We start from the raw sequence: 24,214 nt of genomic DNA, 5'->3' as shown, positions 1-24,214 counted from the left end.
TTGTGTCAGTATAGCGACTGTCCCATAAAGAATCTCCTGCAGTCTCTTCTCCACCTGCATCTCTCCTCTATAGCATGCTTCCCCCTCCCCCACAGGGGAGAGCACCAAAGCTGTACCCGAACTACATCCTTCCTCCTGGATCTCTCAAACTCCCATGCATCAAGAACCCCCAGGAAGCATGTGACCAAACCTTTTATAGAAGTCCCGCCTCTGCCCAAACAAATTAATGATTGGTCCAGAGCAGTCTTCCAGAAACTACCTGTCACTCTAACTTGTATTCCTCCCATCCTTCAAGTCAAAACATGGAAAAATAGAGGAAACTGCTCAAGCAAAGTGCAAGGGGTCAAACCCTCCTCTACTCTAGTAAACCTCCCATGCCAATTAAACCCACCAGCTTACACCGCAGGGTAAAACACTGGCTATTTTGGCCTAATTCTACACCTAACTCTCTATTTTAGCACTCACCTAAACAGGTGGGCGCTACACTTGTAAATACTACAGCTGCCTGCGGTACTAATAGGATCAGAAGAACACCACCAATTTTCTTCAGGTAGCTTTAGGTGCACACTGTGCAGAGGCTGCACTACACTAACTGTAAATACTGTAGCTAATAGGACTAATAGGATCAGAAGAACACCACCAATTGTCTTCAGGTAGCTTTAGGTGCACACTGTGCAGAGGACGGACTACACTAACTTGTAAATACTACAGCTGCCTGCGGTACTAATAGGATCAGAAGAACACCACCAATTTCCTTTAGGTAGCTTTAGGTGCACACTGTGCAGAGGAGGCAGTACACTAACTTGTAAATACTACAGCTGCCTGCGGTACTAATAGGATCAGAAGAACACCAATTGTCTTCAGGTAGCTTTAGGTGCACACTGTGCAGAGGAGGCAGTACACTAACTGTAAATACTGTAGCTAATAGGACCAATAGGATCAGAAGAACACCACCAATTTTCTTTAGGTAGCTTTAGGTGCACACTGTGCAGAGGACGCACTACACTAACTGTAAATACTGTAGCTAATACGACTAATAGGATCAGAAGAACACCACCAATTTTCTTCAGGTAGCTGTAAATACTGTAAAAACACCTGCCTGCCTGTCAGTAGGAAGAGAATAACAGGAACGGATCTAGCTAAACTGAATACAGTGTGTATATATATATATATATATATATATATATATATATATATATATATATATATACACACAACACCTAGGATATATATATATATATATATATATATATATATATATATATATATATATATATATATATATATATACACAATACACTGTAAGTGCAGCTAACTGACTCGCCTGCCTACTCTATCTAACTTAAATCAAATGACACTGTCTCTCTGTCTATCTCTCTCTCAACGCCGGAACACACTACACAGGGCCCCCGTGCAGACGGCCTTATATAGTGTGGGGCGTGTACTAAACCCCCTGAGCCATAATTGGCCAAAACCTCCCTGGCTTTGGCCAATTACGGCTCTCTGTACAGACGGCGCTGTGATTGGCCAAGCATGCAGGTCATAGTGCATGCTTGGCCAATCATCAGACAGCAATGCACTGCGATGCCGCAGTGAATTATGGGCCGTGACGCGCCACACGAATTTGGAGCGAATGGCCCATATCGTTCGTAATTGGATGAACGGTGGAGCACGCGATGTTCGAGTCGAACATGTGTTGGACTCGAACTCGAAGCTCATCCCTAGTCACAGCGCTGTCCTATTGTGTGTGCACATAAATGATCACAAATACACTAAAATATGTGGATACATTCATATATAAAGTGCTAGGGGCTCAAATAATATTCTCTGTGGATCTACTGCTTCCACTTTACACCTACTTCATTCATCTTATGGTGTTTATTAAATAAATGAAGTAAACTGATCCATGTGCAAATTCATATACAACATAAAGTGCCTTGTGCTCAAGATGCTGTTCCCTGCAGATCCACTGCTTCCACTTTGCACCTACTTCATTAATCTCATAATGTTTGCTGCTATATTAAAGTAGAAACCTTTGAAAAAATAATGTAATCATACAATATTTTGTGCTCAATATAGTGTTCTCTACAAGTCCACTGCTTCCACCTTGCATCTATTTCAATTAACTTAGTTTAAAAAAATATAAACAAATCCACCAATCAATGAAAAGTTGATAAGGTGTAAAGTTCTCGGTGCTCCAAACTGTGCCAGCTGTAGTGTAGCCACGCCTTCTTCCACCTCTTACACACGTGATGGTGAGGGCGCCCCCTTAGTAGTGCTTCCCCACTCACCAGAGCAATATGACTCCCAGCTTTTCATCTACCAGAGTCACCAACATCCTTCACACTCTCCTCACCTCCGATGGCAAAGGAACTGGATCCTCCTCGCTCACTCCTGAGAGTCTGCTGAGCTTTCTGTCATCTCCCTCCTAGACTCCTCCTCCGACCGCTGTTCCAGCAGGAGCTCCGCCTCTTCATACACACTCAGAGCTCCGCCTCTTCATACACACTCAGAGCTCCGCCTCTTCATACACACTCAGAGCTCCTCCTCTTCATACACACTCAGGGCTCCGCCTCTTCATACACACTCAGAGCTCCGCCTCTTCATACACACTCAGAGCTCCGCCTCTTCATACACACTCAGAGCTCCTCCTCTTCATACACACTCAGGGCTCCGCCTCTCCATACACACTCAGAGCTCCTCCTCTTCATACACACTCAGAGCTCCGCCTCTTCATACACACTCAGAGCTCCGCCTCTTCATAAACACTCAGAGCTCCGCCTCTTCATACACACTCAGAGCTCTGCCTCTTCATACACACTCAGAGCTCCGCCTCTTCATAAACACTCAGAGCTCCGCCTCTTCATACACACTCAGAGCTCCGCCTCTTCATACACACTCAGAGCTCCGCCTCTTCATACACACTCAGAGCTCCGCCTCTTCATATACACTCAGAGCTCCGCCTCTTCTTACACACTCAGAGCTCCTCCTCTTCATACACACTCAGAGCTCCGCCTCTTCATACACACTCCGGGAGGAGAGGAAGGGGAAGGATATACAGTAAATACACATACCTCCCAACTGTTCCTGTTTTTGAGGGACTGTCCCTGATTTGGAACAATGTCCCTCTGTCCCTCTTTTCTCCTCATTTGTCCCTCATTTTGGTCGTATCTATATAAATGTATATAAAATGCACTTTTTATCTTTCAAAAAGTGTTTCCCAGTGCTAAATCTTTCATCCAATTACTAAATTGCTGCATTTGTAAACTTCAAAAGCCAATATAAAGTAATATTAGTGGTAAAAATAAAGCACTTGTGGGTTTAACTAATTTTTTTTTGTATAATTCTCCTTTAAGGGGGCGTGGCAGGGTGTGTGTCCTATGCCTATCTACATTTGCTAATAGGTGTCCCTTACTCCCATCTCAAAGAGTTGGGAGGTATACACACACAGCACAAGGCAGTGTTCACACTACGAGACGTTTCTTCAGCTGCAGTTCCTCTGAGCTCCACAAGATGGTGATCTCACCTCTACCCAGACAGGAAGTCTCTATGGAATACAGACAGGAAGTGATGTCAGATTCACACAATAAGTTGCATTTAGAAAGACGCAGAGAGAAGACACTGCAGGATCTGGCGGCAGAGGAGGTAATATGTAGATTAACCCCTTCAGGGGGATCAGTTGATGATTAGTATATCTTCCTTCCAAATCTGGCCATACATGGTTCAGTTTTATCGTTCATCCAGCGGGATGAGAGGAAAAAACTGAAGTGATTCCCCCATCCACACATTGGAGGGGGATGGGGGAATCCTCCCCGCTGCACTATTGTATTCTGACAATGGGGGGCGCTCCTCCGCTCTCAGAATACACAGATCAGTGATGAAGCTATTGGCTGCAGCCGCTGATGGAGTGACTTTTATCCGGCAGTGACCACACATGGATGGAAATGTGACCGATCCCTGCTGAACCAGCTGAATTTCCATGTCTCTATGGTCACCATAAGTGACTTCCTCCCCTCCCCCTCATCTCCTTCATTATGTAAGTCATGCTGAGATCATCTCCCATTGGCTGAGCAATATTCTCATTTGTCTCTGAGCTCCTTCTTGCTATTCCTCGTCCTGCCTGTTGTTTCCTTGGATTGATTTTCTGTGTAGTGACCCCGGCTTCATCTCTTGGATGCGCTCGTCTGTTGCTTGTCCTGACCTTTATCCTGATTCCTGGATCTCCTCCTCATCTCTCCTCCATATCCTCTTACACAGCTTTTCTCCACACCTGCAGTGATCCTGGGGGGTGGAAACTTGGCACTAGGGAAGAGCTTCGAGTTCGAGTCGAACCCATGTTCGACCGTTCGTCGAATTGCGAACGATATTGGCCGTCACGGCCCATAATTCACTGCGGCATCGCAGTGCCTTGCTGGCTGATGATTGGCCAAGCATGCACTATGACCCGCATGCTTGGCCAATCACAGCGCCGTCTGTACAGAGAGCCGTAATTGGCCTTTAGGGTTTAGTACACGCCCCACACTATATAAGGCTGCAGGTCGGCCCTGTGTAGTGTGTTCCGGCGTTGAGAGAGACAGTGTCATTTGATTTAAGTTAGAGTAGGCAGGCGAGTCAGTTAGCTGCACTTACAGTGTATTGTGTGCATATATATATGCACTGTATTCAGTTTAGCTAGATCCGTTCCTGTTATTCTCTTCCTAATGACAGGCAGGTGTTTTTACAGTATTTACAGCTACCTGAAGAAAATTGGTGGTGTTCTTCTGATCCTATTAGTGCCGCAGGCAGCTGTAGTATTTACAAGTTAGTGTAGTGCGTCCTCTACACAGTGTGCACCTAAAGCTAGCTGAAGACAAGTGCTGTTGTTCTGATTCTATTAATACCACAGGCAGGCAGCTACAGTATTTACAAGTTAGTGTAGTGCATCCTCTGCACAGTGTGCACCTAAAGCTACCTGAGGAAAATTAGTGGTGTTCTTCTGATCCTATTAGTACAGTACCGCAGGCAGCTGCAGTATTTACAAGTTAGTGTAGTGCGTCCTCTGCACAGTGTGCACCTAAAGCTACCTAAAGACAATTCCTGTTGTTCTTCTGATCCTATTAATACCACAGGCAGGCAGCTGCAGTATTTACAGTTAGTGTACTGTGTCCTCTGACAGTGTGCACCTAAAGCTACTTGAACACAATTGCTGGTGTTCTCATACTAATAATACTACAGGCAGGCAGTTGATTCTGCTAGCTGCGGTATCAGTATATATATACATCCCAGCTTTGTGCAGCTACATCACACTGCAGGCCATTAGTATGTCTGGAAGGCCAACAAGGAGAGGCAGACAGTCTCAAGCCAATAAAAGAGGGCAAGCAGGCTCTGTGTCTAGAGGCAACAGTGCTGGTCATGGAGAAGGTGCATCCTCATCAGCACTTGGCTGTGGGACACACTTGTCCTTTTTTTCAGCAGCTGGCCGTGTTGAGCCGCAACATGCGGAAGACTTGGTAGAGTGGATGACCAAGCCGTCCTCATCCTCTCCCACCCAGGCTCAGGGTACTTTGTCTGGCAAAGCAGCTGCCAATGCGCCCTCTTCCCTCGGCTCAATGGCATCAGTCACTCCATCCCTAGCCCCACCATATCCTCCCAAGGAGTCCTCCGAACTGTTTGACCACAGTGTTGGGTACATGCTCCAGGAGGATGCCCAGCGTTTTGAAGGCTCCGATGATGGTACCCAGCTAGAGGAAGGCAGTAACGTGAGCCCAGAGAGAGGAGGTGCCCAAGAAGGACAGCAATCTGGCAGTCATGTTCCCCCAGCTGCAGCATACTGCCAGCTTTGCTCCAGTGATGAGGAGGGAGGGGATGATGAGATCACTGATTCCACATGGGTGCCTGATAGGAGGAGGAGGAGGCACATCTCCAACGAGGCAGGTTGCCCTCCAGGGGCCAGCTTAAGGGCAGCACACTGACTGCATCACACTGCAGAGCACCGCATGTGCAGGGCGCTGCTGTCTCTGTGCGTTATTCCAAAAGATCTTTGGTGTGGGCCTTTTTTGAGACGAGTGCATCAGATCCCACCGCTGCTATTTGCAACATATGTCTCAAGAGTATCTCGTGTGGCCAAAACATCACCCGCTTGGGTACCACATGCTTGACCAGACATATGTCGACCTGCCATGCAGTTCGTTGGCAAGCGTACCTAAAAGACCCACACCAAAGAACAAAGAGGACCTCTCCTTGCTCCTTATCAGCTGGGATCTCAAACCCCACTATACCTTCAGTCCTCTCTGAGACCTGCACTGAGAGGAATGAAGGTGTAGAATTAGGTGTGTCACAGCCAATTACTTGCTGGTAATCTGCTATCGGTACACCTACATCAGATTGTACCAGGCAAATTTCCCTGCCCCAGCTGCTGCACCGCAGAAACAAGTTCGCTCCCAGCCATCCACATGCCCAGCGGTTGAATGCTAGCTTGGGTAAATTGCTAGCACTTCAACTGCTGCCTTTTCAGTTGGTAGACTCTGCCCCCTTCCGTGAGTTTGTGGAATGTTCGGTTCCTCTGTGGCAGGTTCCCAAACACCACTTTTTCTCATGGAAGGCGATTCAAGCTCTCTACCGACATGTGAAAGGTTATGTCTTGGCCTCGCTGGACAGGGCGGTCAGTGGTAAGGTGCATATTACCGCTGACTCATGGTCCAGCAGGCATGGACAGGGACGTTACCTACCTTTCACCGCACACTGGGTGACTCTTCTGGCAGCTGGGAATGATGCAGGACAGGGTGCAGTAGTGCTGGAGGTTATTCCGCCACCACGCCTCCAAAATTCTACTAGTGGTGATTCTTCCACACCTTTCTCCTCCACCCCCTTCTCTTCTTCCTCCATAGCCTCTTCCTGTGCTGATTTGTCCTCGGAACCAGCGGTGCTCCGTAGGCGTTCAAGGGGCTACGCAAGCACGCAGGCAAAAAGATGCCATGTGGTGCTTGAGCTGGTGTGCTTGGGGGACAGGAGCCACACTGGGGCAGAGATTCTGTCAGCTCTGCAGGGGCAGGTTCAGAGGTGGTTGACGCCACGCCAGCTTAAGGCAGGTATGGTGGTTGTCGACAATGGCGCCAACCTCCTCTCTGCCCTCAGACAGGGACAACTGACACATGTGCCCTGTTTGGCTCACGTCCTTAACTTGGTGGTACAGAGGTTCTTGGGCAGGTACCCAGGCTTACAGGATGTCCTGAGGCAGGCCAGGAAAGTCTGTGTGCATTTCTGCTGGTCATATAATGCCAGTGCTCGGCTGGCTGACCTCCAAATGGAATTTAACCTGCCGAAGAACCGCCTAATCTGTGACATGCCAACCAGGTGGAACTCAACGTTGGCCATGCTGCAGCGGCTGCATACGCAGCAGAGGGCCATCAATGAGTACCTATTCGACTATGGCATCAGGACAGGGTCAGGGGAGCATGTTTTTTTTTTTCCCCACACCAGTGGGCTATGATCAGGGATGCATGCACTGTCCTGTCACCATTTGAGGAGGCCACGAGGATGGTGAGCAGTGACAGTGCATGCATCAGTGACACTGTCCCTCTTGTCCACCTGTTGGAGCACACTCTGCGTGGAATAATGGACAGGGCACTTGAGGCAGAACAGAAGGAGGAAAAGGAGGACTTCCTTACCTCTCAAGGCCCCCTTTATCCAGACAGTGTTTCTGTGTGCCCGCCGATCACACAGGAAGAGGACGAGGAGGAGGATTGTGTCAGCATGGAGGTGGATCCTGGCACTCAGCATCAGTAGCAATTCGAAGAAACCCATGGACTTGTTTGTGGCTGGGAGGAGGTGGCTGCGGATCATGTCGTCCTTAGTGACCCAGAGGACTCTGGACCGAATGCCTCAGCAAACCTACGCTGCATGGCCTCCCTGATCCTGCAAAGCCTGTGGAAGAATCCTCGTATTCATGGTATCAGGGGGAGGGATGATCACTGGCTGGCAACCCTCCTTGATCCACGTTACAAGGGTAAGGTTGCAGACCTTATCTTGCCGTTGCAGAGGATGAAACATCTTTGGGAGGCCTTGCAGAAAGGTTTGTGCAACGCATTTCCAGAGCCCGGGAGGTTACAATTTCCTGGTCCTCCTGGACAACGTGTTGCTGAGGCTTCAGGCAATCACAGAAGGAGCGGAGGAGAAGGCGGCCGTCTGACCGATGCATTCAGACAATTTTTTTAGTCCGCAGCCGCAAGGTCTGATCGGTTCCAGCAACCATAGCCAGCGTCTAATTCACGTGGTGCAGGATTACCTAGGGGCAAGATCAGACTTGGACAGCTTTCCCACCGAAAATCCTCAGGATTACTGGATCTTGAGGATGGATCACTGGCCAGAGCTTGCAAAGTATGTAATTGAGCTACTGGCCTGTCCTGCATCCAGCGTTCTTTCAGAACGCACATTCAGTGCTGCTGGAGGCTTTGTAACCGATCACAGGGTGTGCCTGTCCACCGAATCAGTCGATCGACTGACCTTCATAAAAATGAATCAGTCTTGGATCACCAGCTACCAAGCACCTGATGCTGATGGAACTGATTGATTTTTTTATTTTTTGAATGTCAGATCCCTTCAAGACTGCCTATGCTGATGCTAAGTGACTATCCTGTTATGCTGAGTCACAATCCTCTTCCTCCTCAATTTTCATGCTGATAGCTTGTAAGAACATTTTTGGTTCTGAGCACCATCACCAGTGGCCAAGGCCCAATTTTTCTGCCACTGTTTAACAGGAGCGTGTAATTACAATTTTTGATGCAATGCTTTGCAGCAGGGCTCATTCCTGCGTTCCAACTATAGTATCTGTGATGGGTTGTAGTGTTGTGGCACTAGCGCCCAAGGCCCAATTTTTCAGCCCCTGTTTAACAGGGGCATATAATTACAATTTTTGATGCAATACTTTTCAGCAGGGCTCATTCCTGCGCTCCAACTATAGCATCTGTGAAGACGGAAGGGGACAACAGGAAGTGAGATGAAATCTACCCCTAGGGAGGGAAATTATCTCCTGTAAGAGTTAATTTGGGAAAAACGTGTCTCCTCTTCACTGATGCTATATCACCAATCCTTCTTTCACTAAAAACCCCAAAAAACATTTGTCATTGGGACAGAAAGTGAGGTGAAATCTTCTGAAGAGGTGCACAGACAGCAAAACAAATGCTACAAGCCTAAAAATAGATTTTTTTTGGCTGGATCTACACTTTAAAAATGTACCAGTTCAAAATTACAAACAGATGCGACTTAACAACAAACCTACAGTCCCTGTCTTGTTTGCACCGCCTGTATACTGCTGTTCAGCGTATATAGGGCCTGGGGGCCCCACGCCTTTCCTTTTTTTAATTTGGGTGTGGGGGTTCCCCTTAATAGCCATACAAGACCCAAAGGGCCTGGTAATGGACTGGGGGGTACCCATGCCGTTTGTCTCATTTATTTTCATCCATATTGTTGGGACCCGACATTACATTAAAGCCGCAAGCAGTTTTAAATTACTTTTATTCCTTTAAAAATGTAATTTTGTGCAGGGACTGTTCTAAGCACGGGAAACATGTGCCACTTTACAGGCATACTATAGACACCCCCCAGGTACGATATTTAAAGGAATATTTCACTTTTTTTTCACTTTAAGCATCATTAAAATCACTGCTTCCGAAAAAATGTCTGTTTTTAAAACTTTTTTTTGCATTGATACATGTCCCCTGGGGCAGGACTCGGGTCCCCAAACCTTTTTTAGGACAATAACTTGCAAATTAGCACTTTTGATTTCGAATGTTCTCGTCCCATAGACTTTAATGGGGTTCTAAAGTTACATAGTTACATAGTAGGTGAGGTTGAAAAAAGACACAAGTCCATCAAGTCCAACCTATGTGTGTGATTATGTGTCAGTATTACATTACATATCCCTGTATATTGCGGTCATTCAGGTGATTATCTAATAGTTTCTTGAAGCTATCAATGCTCCCCGCTGAGACCACCGCCTGTGGAAGGGAATTCCACATCCTTGCCGCTCTTACAGTAAAGAACCCTCTACGTAGTTTAAGGTTAAACCTCTTTTCCTCTAATTGCAATGAGTGGCCACGAGTCTTATTAAACTCCCTTCTGCGAAAAAGTTTTATCCCTATTGTGGGGTCACCAGTACAGTATTTGTAAATTGAAATCATATCCCCTCTCAAGCGTCTCTTCTCCAGAGAGAATAAGTTCAGTGCTCGCAACCTTTCCTCATAACTAAGATCCTCCAGACCCTTTATTAGCTTTGTTGCCCTTCTTTGTACTCGCTCCATTTCCAGTACGTCCCTCCTGAGGACTGGTGCCCAGAACTGGACAGCATACTCCAGGTGCGGGCGGACCAGAGTCTTGTAGAGCGGGAGAATTATCGTTTTATCTCTGCAGTTGATCCCCCTTTTAATGCATGCCAATATTCTGTTTGCTTTATTAGCAGCAGCTTGGCATTGCATGCCGTTGCTGAGCCTATCATCCACTAGGACCCCCAAGTCCTTTTCCATCCTAGATTCCCCCAGAGGTTCTCCCCCCAGTGTATAGATTGCATTCATATTTTTGACACCCAAATGCATTATTTTACATTTTTCTACATTGAACCTCATTTGCCATGTAGTCGCCCACCCCATTAATTTGTTCAGGTCTTTTTGCAAGATTTCCACATCCTGCGGAGAAGTTATTGCCCTGCTTAGCTTAGTATCGTCTGCAAATACAGAGATGGAACTGTTTATCCCATCCTCCAGGTCATTTATGAACAAATTAAATAGGATTGGTCCCAGCACAGAACCCTGGGGGACCCCACTACCCACCCCTGACCATTCTGAGTACTCCCCATTTATCACCACCCTCTGAACACGCCCTTGTAGCCAGTTTTCAATCCATGTACTCACCCTATGGTCCATGCCAACGCACCTTATTTTGTACAGTAAACGTTTATGGGGAACTGTGTCAAATGCTTTTGCAAAATCCAGATACACCACGTCTACGGGCCTTCCTTTATCTAGATGGCAACTCACCTCCTCATAGAAGGTTAATAGATTGGTTTGGCAAGAACGATTCTTCATGAATCCATGCTGATTACTGCTAATGATATCATTCTTATTACTAAAATCTTGTATATAGTCCCTTATCATCCCCTCCAAGAGTTTACATACTATTGATGTTAGGCTAACTGGTCTGTAATTCCCAGGGATGTTTTTTGGGCCCTTTTTAAATATTGGTGCTACATTGGCTTTTCTCCAATCAGCTGGCACCATTCCAGTCAATAGACTGTCTGTAAAAATTAGGAACAACGGTCTGGCAATCACCTGACTGAGTTCCCTAAGTACCCTCGGATGCAAGCCATCTGGTCCCGGTGATTTATTAATGTTAAGTTTCTCAAGTCTAATTTTAATTCCGTCCTCTGTTAACCATGTAGGTGCTTCCTGTGTTGTGTCATGAGGATAAACACTGCAGTTTTGGTTACTGAAGCCCCCCGATTCACTCGTGAATACTGAGGAGAAGAATAAATTCAATACCTCTGCCATCTCCCCATCCTTTGTAACCAGATGTCCTTCCTCATTCTTTATGGGGCCAATATGGTCTGTCCTCCCTTTTTTACTGTTTACATACTTAAAGAATTTCTTGGGATTTTTTTTGCTCTCCTCCGCTATGTGTCTTTCATGTTCTATCTTAGCCATCCTAATTGCACCCTTACATTTCTTATTGCATTCTTTATAAATTCTGAATGCTGTGGATGATCCCTCAACCTTGTATTTTTTGAAGGCCTTCTCCTTTGCTTTTATATGCATTTTTACATTGGAGTTAAGCCATCCAGGATGTTTGTTCGCTCTTTTAAATTTATTACCCAATGGGATACATTGGCTAATGCCCTTATTTAATATGCTCTTAAAGCAAACCCATCTCTCCTCTGTATTCTTTGTTCCTAATATTTTATCCCAATTTATGCCTTTTAGCAAGGTTTGTAGTTTAGGGAAGTTGGCTCTTTTGAAATTCAGTGTCTTTGTGTTCCCTTCATGTCTCCTATTTGTGTGATTTATACTGAAACTAATTGACCTGTGATCGCTGTTACCTAAATTGCCCCGTATTTCCACATCTGTTAAAGTTCGCGCGAACTTTCGGTCCGTGTGCAGGTTCTGGTGCGAACCGAACCGGGAGGTGTTCGGCTCATCCCTACTTGGCACCAGCATTCAGCAAAATCCATCCCCACCATTAGGAGCTCTGGAAAAAATTGCTGTTTACACTCCATTCCTCCGCACGTCACATGAGAGCTTACTTTCACAGATTCCTGACATATTTCTATATGGTAAAGGTCAAAGTTCACTCTTCAGTTTAGGAGAGGTAGGACACACCCAGGAACAATGATTTGGTCTGCACAGGAGCCTCAGAGGATCCCTCAAATCTTCCCATCCAAATGTCCCTCCCTCCTATATGTCCTATGACATCACACTGACCTCACAGCTCCTCCTCACAATGTCCCTCCATCCAGCTCTTTTTCTTTCTCTAATACTCTTAGGATGTGGGCGGACCCTTGGCATCCTCACTAGCAAAGTAGGACTGTTGGTCTTGCGTTGTATGTAATTATGTCAGAATGCCTGCTACAAGCTTTTAACCTGCATAGTTTGGGGGTCCTGTGTGGGTAAATCATACCTCAGTCTGAAGTGGGGTTTTAATAAAATGGAGACCTGAATGGTGAGGTGAGGAGGATTCTGGGAATATCATTTGATTTTACTATTTGTGTTCAGATCTAGAGTTTTCCTTCTGTGAAGTCTGGAGATCATATGACCATCACATTGCCTCCTCCTCCCTCCCTGATAGAATAGAGAAATACAAAGAAGATTCTAGAAGTCACCAGAGAGATCATGGAGGAGAGGTGAGCGGTGCTGGGAATTCTGGGACATTATCCAGTAACAGACAAGGGATGTGTCTGGATGGTGACTGTATCATTGTGTGTGTCAGGTTCCTATAAGGTGTCAGGATGTCACTGTCTATTTCTCCATGGAGGAGTGGGAGTATTTAGAAGGACACAAGGATCTCTACAAGGACGTCATGATGGACAATCAGCCGCCCCTCACATCACCGGGTAAGAGGAGACTTTATTGTAAAGGAGAGAGCAGTACGGAGGGTCCACCTAGATCCCCCATCATCTGATAAACACATAGAAACAATGTATTCAGTCAGTGTGTGTGTTTCCTACAGATGGATCCAGTAATGGGAACCCACCAGAGAGATGTCCCCGTCCTCTGTATTCCCGGGATTCCACACAGGAAGGTCACACCATCCCTCACCATCAGGTAGATGAGGAACAATCACTGATAGTATCATTAGGATCTGTACATTATCTGCATTGTTACCATTGATGTCATTTTTATTATATATTCAGAGTGGAAACCTGAGAGAGTCTAAAGTTGAGGTTAAAGAAGAGATAAAAGAGGAGGATGATGAGGATGGGGTGATGGAGGAGTTTCTAAAAGTACACAAAGATCTGTACCAGGACACCATGGTGGGGTCATCCAGCTACAGAAACCCACCAGAGAGATGTCCTCATCCTCTGTATTCCCGGGATTCCACACAGGAAGATCACACCATCCCTCACCATCATCAGGTAGATGATTGACAATTATTGGTAGTTCTGATTTATACACAGCATGATTGTTACAATGATAGTTTTATTATACATTGCAGAGTGGAAACCTCGGGGATGATAATATTGATGTTAAAGAAGAGTATAAAGAGGAGGATGAGGAGTATGGAGTGATGGAGGAGTTTTCAGAAGGACACAAGGATAAGATGGAGCCTCCTAATACCAGGAACCCACCAGAGAGATGTCCCCGTCCTCTGTATTCCCGGGATTCCACACAGGAAGATCACACCATCCCTCACCATCATCAGGTAGATGAGGAACAATCACTGATAGTATCATTAGGATCTGTACATTATCTGCATTGTTACCATTAATGTCATTTTTATTATATATTCAGAGTGGAAACCTGAGAGATTCCAAAGATGAGGTGAAAGAAGAAGAGGAGACTTATATGAGCGATGATCAGCAGTCTATGGAGGATGATGGAATAATGAGGCTAATTCTAGAGGATGGCACTCTTACAGAGATCAGCACAGGTGGGCCACTAACACTAAATACATTCCTCCACCCATACTGCTCACTGATTGGTCCAGAGTAGGGTGGGGACTGGGTGATATCAGCCTGTAATCCCCTGGTCACTTTCCTGAGCTGTGTTCACCATCCTGTATTCCTGTATTTCTCTCAGATAATCTTCCTTCTCTGTGCTGCAGACACAATTTATGTATCTAGACTGGATTTATGGAGATTCTGGGGTTCAGCTGGCAGCAAAATGTTCATTTTCACCATAGATGTTACTAGATCTAGGCACCTGGGGTATGTGCTTTAGGTCTTCTGCCCCATACCTGGGTATGGCTAGATCTCTGACAGAACAATCCTCCCAGGATTACTTGCTCTGTTGTCTGCTGTCTGTGCCGGGTGGAGGGATATGTCTGTATAGTCTCAGAACCAAGTCACTGAGTGCAGTCTCAGGAGATGGGAGGCAGCGGTGTGGGACCTCTGCAACTTGTCTCATGTAAAAAATAAATCTACCACTGAATACTGAATACCAATATTATGAGTCCTGACCCTTACACTATATAATTTATATTGTACATTGCATACTCCCATCCCTTGCATTATATACTCTGTGTCAGGGAAAGGCAACCTTAGAGAGGTGGAGATCTACCTGAACAACACGGGAGAAGTCCCTCCTCACACCGGATTTAAACCTCTAATTGCAGGACTACCGCATTGCAAATGCATGCATTGAACGGCAATCGTGGGTTTAAATTAGGTGTTGAGAAGACAACATATCGCCTCCTCACCACCTATCAACACACACTTGGATCGCTTTTCAGAGTAGCAGCACTTGTACTTGTTAAGGGTGTCAAAACAGCAGGATGTAATAGAAGTCTATGGCTAAGTCCAGCAAACCCCCAGGAAAGCTGCAGGTACACTGCACTTCACCCATGGTGTGGGTAAACCACAGCACATCAGTGTGAAAGCAGCCCTATACTATTCTGCCCGGTGTATTGCTTCACACTGACCTGAAGATCTCTTCTTTCCTGCTGTTGGCACCACTGTGGAGACCACTAGCCAAGATAAGAGGTGGGGTGCAGTTGTTATCACTCCTCATGGGACAGGATCCGGCACTACAGAGGAGGCATCGGCTTATGTGGCTCTTGCTCCCTTCTACAGCTCTAACTTTACAAGGAGTCCCTCTGCATTGCACTTTGTTCGATTCTCAGATATGTCGGGTCAGCAAACCCTGACCGAGATCTATAAGCCACCTGTCCATGATTTACTGGTAGATCGCGATTTACAGGTTGCTGACCCCCGCTCTATGTTGTACATTACATACTCCTGACCCCTGCACTATATACTGAAGAGAGAGGAGGGAAGGAGAATGGGGAGGGTTGGGTCTTTGCATGAAGCACACCACCAGAACCAAATAAATCAATTAGTATATATAATTTAATGGTGCATATGAATGCAGGTGGGACAATAAATTACATATAATAAATAACATAAAATAAATACATATACACACACACATATAAGTGTTCATACATAGTACACGGTATATAATAAAAATGTATTAAATGTAGCACAAACTTGCATGTAGACATGATTGATTGCATAGATGTTATTGTAAAAAAATAGATTCAAAATTCTTCAAGGTAGTCTCATAGTAAACTCATAGTAGCTGTGACAATGCATTGATAGAAAGCTCTACGCACGTTTCGTGGATAACTTCCACTCATCAGGAGTAAATGTGATATAGGTATGTCTGTAATGAAATATAAATGCCAAATAGTATAGTAACTAAAATAACAGGAAGAGGGGGAAACACGTCTTAATCCCAACACTCTTACCTATAAGTAAGCTACAGTATTCAACAACATGGGTAGTATTGGTAGCTGGAGGCTTTATGGGAACATCATTCCCGGAAACTGAGGTGGCGATAACAACGGCAACACGGGGGGTGAACAGAGAACAAGAAGTGAGCATCGATAGAGATGTCACCCAAAATAAATAACTGTGGTTGTAATAAGGGCTGAGTAAAGGCCCATAGGGCTTCTGTGAAAAAATAAAGTGTATCAGCAAAGTGACTACACAATGATTGATTGGGGAAGATATGAAAAGCATTACCAAAAGGAAGAAAGCTTTCACTGATTGCGCAATACCAATATTATGAGTCCTGACCTCTGCACTATATACTCTTATGTTGTACATTACATACTCCTGACCTCTGCACTATATACTCTTATGTTGTACATTACATACTCCTGACCCCTGCACTATATACTCTTATATTGTACATTACATACTCCTGACCTCTGCACTATATACTCTTATGTTGTACATTACATACTCCTGACTTTTTTTTTTTTTGCACCCATTTCCTACCAGCTGGACATTTTATATCTGATGATTTGATTGGAGCACAGACTTTTACATGTTGATAATAATGTGATAACATCCTCAAACTTTGGAACCTTAAAAAGAAAGTGATAATGAGGGAGGAGTCAATCCAATGATGGTCTTCAGGATCAGTCCAGTCTACATCTTGGTTGTTCTCCCCCATCCTCATTCTTTGACCTCTGGTGGGGCTCAGCCCCGCTGTTATTCATGACTAAATCATGGACTAAATAAGGAAGTGCAGGACTTCTTGTGTTGGGAAGATGGCAATGAGTGATAGAGGGGGTGGGGGCACTCGTCCTATAATCCCCTCATCACTGTCACTCCTATAAAAGACAGTTCTCGTTGTTTATTATAATCGATTATGAAAATAGTTGTCAACTAATTAGATGAATGTTTTTTTGAAAGAAGAATGAGTTTGTGTTCGGCCAGCATAAGTGACATCAGGTGCAGGGAGCTTGTACCCACCTACCTGTCTATGACAAGGGAGTCTGTCATCCATCATATTATATTACACTCCTGTCTGATCATCTGCAAAACAGCGTTTTACATCTTTTTTATATTTTAATAATGTTGATCTCTGATTCTGATATGTAGCAGATTCTCCCTCTAATAATACATCTATCTGTCTGTTATTCTCAGAGTGGATTAAATATCCAACTATATATCTGGATATTTATATTTACCGCTGTATATAGATATTCAAGAATAATAACTAAGATATACTCCAACCTTTTTTTGAGGTTTTTATCCAATTAGTCGATTAATGGAAACAATAAACAGCCAACTAATCAATTATGAAAATAATTATTAGTTGCCGCCCTACAGAGGACCCATTTACCAGTTACTTTGAGGGGGGAATTGTAAGATTCTCAGAGACAAAACTGCCTGATGTGGGCGGAGTCCTGGTTTAGGGGAACCAATCTGCTCATGTCTAGTAATAATATTTTTATTTCTATTTTAGTAGATGGACGGGAGATGAGGAAAACCTCAGAGGATTGTCTCACTTTGTCTCCAGACTGTAAAGTAGAAGATGAGGACATCACACAGTATAGTCCAGGAGAAAACCCGACTACCTCAAATGTCCATCCGGCACCACACAGTGTAGATGGACCATCGTATTCCTCTTATCCTGAGGAACCTCAGACTGTGAGGGACGGTGCCGTCCTTCCAACAGATAAGAGCTTTTCCTGTACTGAGTGCGGGAAGTGTTTCCATTCTAAATCCCATCTTAATAGGCATAAAAGATCTCACACAGGGGAGAAGCCATATTCCTGTCCTGAGTGTGGGAAGTGTTTCCGTTTTAAATTCCATCTTAATGTGCATAAAAGATTTCACACAGGTGAGAAGCCACATTCCTGTCCTGAGTGCGGAAAATGCTTTATACAAAAATCAGACCTTGTCATACATCAGAGGTTGCACACGGGGGAGAAGCCGTATTCCTGTCCTGAGTGCAGAAAATGTTTTTCACGGAAGTCCCATCTTTACACACATCAGAGATTTCACACGGGGGAGAAGCCGTATTCTTGTCCTGAGTGCGGGAAATGTTTTTCACAGAAGTCCCACCTTTCCACACATCAGAGATCTCACACGGGGAAGAAGCCGTATTCCTGTCTTGAGTGTGGGAAATGTTATTCAGTGAAGTCCACTCTTCACAGACATCAGAGAGCTCACACAGGGGAGAAGCCACTTTCCTGTCCTGAGTGAGGGAATTGTTCCTCACTGAAGTCCTGTCTTCCTGTACATCAGGGATCCCACACAACCCTCGAGGACATCACAGCTCTCATGTGGGAACGAAGCCCACCTCAGATATACTCCATGGCTGATCTTCATAATGGAAGAAACAGTTACAGGTGTGTGGACATTTTTTGAAAAAAAACAACTTGTCCGAGGGACTAAATCGGGGACCCAATCTCCTCGTCCCTTATGACAATCTCCTCTCTCCTTGTCCCTTATGACAATCTCCTTGTTCCTCATCTACCAGAGAGCTCAGCAGCGGTGTGGGAGTTCATTGAAAACTACAAGCCGACATTGGCAAAGGACAGAACTCTGTGAATGAATGGCACGGCCGCGCTCTTTTCATAAAGTGACAGCCGATACAGGGAACTTCTCCCCGCACTGCTGTCACACAGAGGACTCGGATTGCTGACCCGCTGCAGTAACCGGAACATGTAACATCTTCCCAAAGGTGAAAGTTTCCTTTAACCCTTTCACTGCCAGAGACGGTTTTGTGGGTTTTTTTGCCCACATGTTTAACCCCTTCAATGCTGGACACTTTCACCCCCTTCCTGCCCAGGCCAATTTTCATCTTTCAGCGCTCTCATACTTTGAATGACAATTGCGCAGTCATGTAACACTGTACCCATATGACATTTTTATCTTTTTATCCCACAAATAGAGCTTTCTTTTGGTGGTATTTGATCATCACTGGGATTTTTAATGTTTTGTGCTACAAATAAAAAAAAGATAAAACATTCTGAAAAAAAGGTTTTTCTTTATTTCTGTTATAAAATTTTGTAAATAAGTAAGTTTTCTCCTTCACTGATGGGCACTGATGAGGAGGCACTAATATGCAGCACTGATGGGTGACACTGATGAGGAGGTACTGACCGGCTACCTGGTGGGCACTGCTTGGCACCACTGGTGATCATCACTGATGGACCTGTACTGATAATCAATGCTGAATATCAGTGCAGATCCCTCCTGCTAGGAGAACCACTGATCGTCTCTCCTCTACTCGCACCTTGTCAGTATGAATAAAGGAAAGCCGATAACCGATTCTTCATGGTTACGATGTGATTAGCTTTGATTGGACACAGCTGATCACATGGTAAAGAGCCTACGTCATAGGCTCCTTACCCAGATTGGAGATGCGGTGTGTCAGAGTGACACAACATACCACCGATCGCGCGCACCCGAGCGGATTAATCTTTTGGACATCATATGACGTCTAATCAGGATAATGGAACCCCCGCCTGGCCATCATTCTGCTATAGGCCAGGCGGGAAGTAGTTAAAAAATCATTTTAGGCCTCAAGATTATATAAAACCCTCAAATCATGGTATATTTTCTGAAAGCAGACACCCTAGCGCAGTGATGGCAAACCTTGGAACCCCAGATGTTTTGGAACTACATTTCCTATGATGCTCATGCACTCGGCACTGTTGTTGAGCATCATGGGAAATGTAGTTCCAAAACATCTGGGGTGCCAAGGTTCGCCATCACTGTCACGCGATATTATCGCAAAAGTCTAGGAAACACAACATTTCTAAAAAAAAACACTAAAGTTCATTTTAGGGGGCACAAAAACACAATAAATCACCCAATTTATTGGTAAAATATAAAACCTGAGGTTGCACCAAGTAAAAAGATACCCAACATGTCCAACCTTAAATTTGTGTGCACCTATGAAATGGTGACAACCTTCAGTACCCTATATTTTCTATAGGTGATGCTTTTAAAGTCCCCTTTAGGTCATCAGTTTAGTGTTACGGAGGAGGTCTGGTGATAGAATTATTGCTCTCATTCCGGTGTGCGCTGCGATATGTAACATGAGTATCACAATCAACGTTTTCAGACGTAGGCGCCCCAATGTGTGAGTTTGTTTGTACATGCGTATATGACCTCAGATTTTTTTTTTTTGGTGGAGGATTTATGTGCCTGGGTTTAAATTTTAGTTTTGTATAATTACAAAAAAAAAATGTAATCACATAGAGCAGCCTTTTTCAACCAGGGTGCCTTGAGGTTTCTTCAGGGGTGCCTTGGCAAAATGCCGAATAATTGCCCCAAAATTGTATACAAACTGGAGGGAGGATGAAGCCTTTTAGTTGCACAAAGCCTCAGGTTTTCATTGTACACCATTACAACCTTCTAGCTGCCAACCTCCTAACGATCAATGACCTCATGATCTAATATGAAGGATGTCAGTTGCCTGAATATCATCCTTGTGTGACCCTCCCCCGCCTCTCTCCATCAGCTTTGGGGTCTCATTAGCTGAGTGATGGAGAAAAACTGAGGGAGAAGAGAAACATTGGAATACTAGTCAGTACCAGTTTGCAAAAGTCTATTTGCTTTGGAAGAATAAATCTCTTATAACGTTGGGTGTGTGCAGATGTTTTTGCATTATGTAGAACTATTAGAATAGTTTTTACATTTTAGATTGGAGCACCTCAAGACTGTTCATAATTTTGGAGGGCGCCTCAAGATTGTTCATAATTTTGGAGGGTGCCTCAAGACTGTCCATAATTTTGGAGGGTGCCTTGACTGAAAAAAGGTTGAGAGCCACTGATATAGAGGACAATCCCTATGTGATGATTTTTTGGTGACGGGTTCTCTTTAATGAGACATCCAGGGTCTAAAAGACCCCCAATGTCTCCCCTGTGCTCCACTGAATGTAATACAGATCACACTGCATTATATTCTGTCCTGGCTTTGATAGTCGGGGAAACTGTCACCGGTGTCATACATGTCACTTCTGGGTCAGGAAGAAGAAGGGGAAGAGAGCGGATGTGTTCTCTCTCCTCCCTCCCCTCTACCCATCATCACCCGCTATGCTGGTCCCGGGTCCACAGATGGGCAAGAGGAGCCCGGGATACATAGCGGGTGTGTGTCGGGGTGGGGGCACTTTACCGGGGGGGTGAAAACATTCGCTCAGCCACCCGAATGCTTCCATCCGACAAGTAAACCTGCTCCTTGCTTGCCCACAGCAGGGCTAAATGTTACAAAAAAAAAATGACCTTTCCGGTCCTCAGATCTGCATGTCCCGGGTGTCAGGCGATAGGAATTGTTCATCCCTGAGTTCATAAGGAGATCAGAGATCACCAAAGACATGGATGAAGTGTTGTACCGTGTTGGCCATTGATAGCAGGAGAAAAATAAAAATGGAGTCATTACCTTTCATTGGCTGAGTACATTTTGTGATGTAAAATTTCACAAACACTTAGAAGTCTATTAAAAAAAATTAGTTGAATGATTATGACCGGCATTCACCCGGCTGTGATGAATATTGGATGTATTTTATTTCATACACTGATTTCCTTGGCTCCATCTAGTGGCCATAATGCAGTATTGTGATATTTTTACTAATGGAGGTATGTCAGGAAAAATACCCCATTATGGTCACTAGAGGGAGCTGATCATCATAGGAAATCACTTTGTTACATTATGGCCAGAATATGTAATGACTGGATGAGTGATTGTCACATTCATCCCATGAATTTCCTATAAGTAGACCCCTTAGTTTCCTTCATCAGACATGTCTTCATACTAATACCTGAGATCATACTCATACACTTATAATTGCCAAAACAGCACACAGACACCCCGAGGTATATATACAAGGCATATCTCACCCCATGCCTTGTGTCAATGCAGTCTTGATTAATAAAGAAGCTGATATGAAGATATATGGGGCTCGTCCATCAGTGGTTATTTGTGTCCAGATGGATGAATTGTATCCGTATTACATATCTGAGAGATGGATCATTTCATAGGGCAGAAGACAGACAGCCCATATCTTCAGTAAGACATTATTTACTGGCATACTTTATCTTTTTCTGTTCATCTCATTTTTATATGTGGCCAATAGATGGGAGGAGAGACAGATATACCCCCATCTCTTGATACCAGGTGGTGTTGGTAAGTAGACCTTGAATTTACATCTCCTCTATACAGCCTGGAGCCTTATATTGAATGTAGGAGGAGATTATAACCCTCATATTGTCTATATGTATATATATCAAGAGAAGTTTCACTATTTAAATTTTGTAGATGTTAATATTACCACATAGAGATAAAACGTTGATTCATATATAATGGAACCGACCTCATCCTATAGGTATACCTGATATGGTCATTTACATACCTTTTATGATTTACGATAAAGGTTACGTTTTAGTTAAGTGGCCTTTGGTGCGCAGGAAAACACACCCTCATCTAGTTCTACACCATTATTATTTACAGAAATTGTTTATTGATCAAGGAACCCCTAGAAACCTTTGGAGGAACCCTGACTGAGAACGTCTGGACTAGGCAGTAATATATCTCTATCCCCCTTGGTGGGAGTGGAGATAACCCATCTTTTGGCTTTAATTTGAACTCAAACAACAAGAACATCAGATTGACACTGGAGATAAATGATGAGAAGATACAGTTTTTAGATCTGGAAATTTTGAAAGAAGATGGGAAATTGACTACAGAAACGCATTTTAAACAGGTTGATAGGAATAACTACCTCCCATTGGACAGCTGCCACCATGTCCCTTGGTTAAATAATATACCTAAAGGTCAACTTATTAGGTTAAAAAGGAATTGTACCAAACAGGAAGTGTTTGAAAAACAAGTGGAATTTATTGGTGAAAGATTTGTCCAAAAGGGATATCGATCTAGCTTTATTAAGGAAAAAAATAAAGATGTAGGGGCCTTAGACAGAAGGATTCAACTAAAAATAATGAATCTATAAATGCTGTACCAATTGTTATGGATTACAGCATACAGCATAAACAAATAGAAAAAATATTCAAGAAATATTGGAACATTGTGAAAGCTGATCGATATTCAGGAACAATACTACCAAAAAAGCCAAAATTCACGAATCTAAGAGTGCCAACCTTGAGGGATCTTGTTGCAAAGAATGTGCTGGATCCCCCCACCCAAAAAAAGTTTTCCTTCTTTGATGGGAAAGGACATGTTATACATGTAGGCATACAAATTAAAGAAAAAAGAAAAAAATCTGATTTTAAATCCACCGTTACAGATAGAGAGTACCAGATAAAAGATTTTATATCCTGCCGAACAGAAGGGGTGGTTTATCTTCTGGAATGTCCGTGTCAGATGCAGTACGTTGGACGAACCAAAAGGGAACTTTAGAAGAGACTAAGGGAACATACTCAAAATATAAAGAATGGTTACCCAAAACACAGTTTGTTTAGACACTATGACCAGTTCCACAATAGAGACCCCTCCTCTTTGAAAGTATGGGGAATAGATAGATATAAACCCCATTGGAGGGGTGACAATAAAATATTAAAACTTAGTCAGAGTCTCGCTGGATTTATGAGCTTCGTACATTGGCGCCATTAGGACTCAATTGTTTTATTTCGGATTATTGAACCTATAATTTATTTTTATTTTAATTTTCAGTTCCACTCTATTATATATATTTTTTAAATATTTTTTTGGTATTATTCATTTCTTTACCTTCTCCTATTTAAACCATTATTAGGGTTAAACCATTGTCTTTCCTGCTATCCAATAAAATAATTAATTAGTCTTTTACTAGATGTTATACACTAGGAGCTGGTGTCGTTTGCCTCCATGACATCAACTGCCTGATTACAGTTCAATTGAACATGGTTCTTATGAGCTTGTACATTTTTTTTAATTAATTGATCCTCTTTATTCTAATTATATTCGGGTTCCTAAGAATATTGCAATTATCTGTATTTGGCTGTTTGAGTCGTTATTTGTTGCAATATGGTATGAACCTTTTCAGTGATGTACTTTTATTTTTATTTTTTCTATAGCTTAGAAGTGCTAATTTAATTTGTCCACTAGATAGCAGGTTTATGTCATGAGTTGTTGGTAATTTATGTGATTGCTTTTTATATTTATTATATCATTGCCCACTAGAGGGCGCTAATTTATTGAACAAAATACACTATTGTGAATTTATGAATACATTTTAACATTAATTGTATTATTATGATAGATTTGTTTTTACCAAATGAAATGCTATTA

The 24,214-nt window shown here is 43.7% G+C and overlaps 3 protein-coding genes across 3 annotated transcripts in view; 2 read left to right on the top strand and 1 right to left on the bottom strand.

Annotated features, from left to right (window-relative positions):
* LOC141121984 (uncharacterized) overlaps positions 1-24,214 on the bottom strand; it is a 583,368-nt gene that overhangs the window by 319,736 nt on the left and 239,418 nt on the right. The window lies entirely within an intron of this gene.
* LOC141121987 (uncharacterized) overlaps positions 1-24,214 on the top strand; it is a 481,910-nt gene that overhangs the window by 410,486 nt on the left and 47,210 nt on the right. The window contains exons 9-10 of the mRNA XM_073611772.1: positions 13,376-13,597; positions 13,678-13,884. Of these exons, the coding sequence (XP_073467873.1) occupies positions 13,376-13,597; positions 13,678-13,884 (429 nt within the window). The remainder of the gene's footprint in view (positions 1-13,375; positions 13,598-13,677; positions 13,885-24,214) is intronic.
* Positions 3,563-24,214, top strand: part of LOC141121964 (uncharacterized) — a 145,127-nt gene continuing 124,475 nt past the window's right edge. The window contains exon 1 of the mRNA XM_073611740.1: positions 3,563-3,645. The gene's annotated coding sequence lies outside the window, so the exon portion shown is untranslated. The remainder of the gene's footprint in view (positions 3,646-24,214) is intronic.

This window comes from Aquarana catesbeiana, unplaced genomic scaffold, assembly GCF_042186555.1.
Source record: "Aquarana catesbeiana isolate 2022-GZ unplaced genomic scaffold, ASM4218655v1 unanchor236, whole genome shotgun sequence".
In the NCBI taxonomy this organism is placed as follows: domain Eukaryota; kingdom Metazoa; phylum Chordata; class Amphibia; order Anura; family Ranidae; genus Aquarana; species Aquarana catesbeiana.
Note: the sequence above shows the minus strand (reverse complement) of the source record. Positions and strands in the feature narration are given on the sequence as shown.